This window comes from Myotis davidii, unplaced genomic scaffold (assembly GCF_000327345.1).
Source record: "Myotis davidii unplaced genomic scaffold, ASM32734v1 scaffold765, whole genome shotgun sequence".
Taxonomy (NCBI): domain Eukaryota; kingdom Metazoa; phylum Chordata; class Mammalia; order Chiroptera; family Vespertilionidae; genus Myotis; species Myotis davidii.
Window position 1 is genome coordinate 1701638 of NW_006296056.1, and position 598 is coordinate 1702235.

The window sequence follows — 598 nt, forward strand, 5'->3', positions numbered from 1 at the left end:
GCGAGCGCAGGCGCGCAGGAGTGAAAAGGAGGCGGCGGCCGCGGCTGAGAGCAACAGATCCCGGCGCTGCGAGCTCATCCGCTCTGCTGTTGGGCGATTTTGTTTTTGTAATTTCCCCCAAATCTATTAATTTGGAAAACCTTGCATTTTTCAATGGCGCTGGCCCTGGGTCAGCGGGCGCTTTTCTCTGCCTCAAGATGGGCTTTGCCGTTTCCGTCGTGGGCACCCGTGGTGGTCTGATTGTCAGCCTTCTCCGGGCATTTTTAAGGCCAGGAGCCGAGCGCTGCATGTAGGCAAATCACCCTACGGAGCGGTTTGGCTTTTGAAATTATTGTTGTTATTTTGGGCAGAGAACAGTCGACCTCGGGCACTCGGTCCTCTTTGCTGGAGAGGCTGCGAGTGTGAAATTCCTCCCGGGGTGAGCCAGCCCGGTCCCGCGCACAGTCCAGGCGGCCCAGCGTGTGCGTCCTGTCCCCGCCGGCGCCGGGAAAATGGAGGCTGTGATTGAGAAGGAATGCAGCGCGCTCGGAGGCCTCTTCCAGACCATCATCAGCGACATGAAGGTAGGTCGCCGGGGGCGCGGCTGCGGGGCTGGCAG

At 60.0% G+C, this 598-nt stretch overlaps 1 protein-coding gene across 13 annotated transcripts in view; it reads left to right on the plus strand.

Moving 5' to 3' along the window:
- Positions 1–598, plus strand: part of MTSS1 (metastasis suppressor 1) — a 139342-nt gene that overhangs the window by 342 nt on the left and 138402 nt on the right. For 12 of the 13 annotated variants that reach the window (XM_006770968.2, XM_006770972.2, XM_006770971.2 and 9 more), the window contains exon 1: positions 7–563. In XM_006770968.2, the coding sequence (XP_006771031.1) occupies positions 492–563 (72 nt within the window). In that variant the 5' untranslated portion in view covers positions 7–491. Of the gene's footprint in view, positions 1–6; positions 564–598 lie in introns of those variants that run through there. The other variant, XM_006770969.2, reaches the window with a different exon arrangement.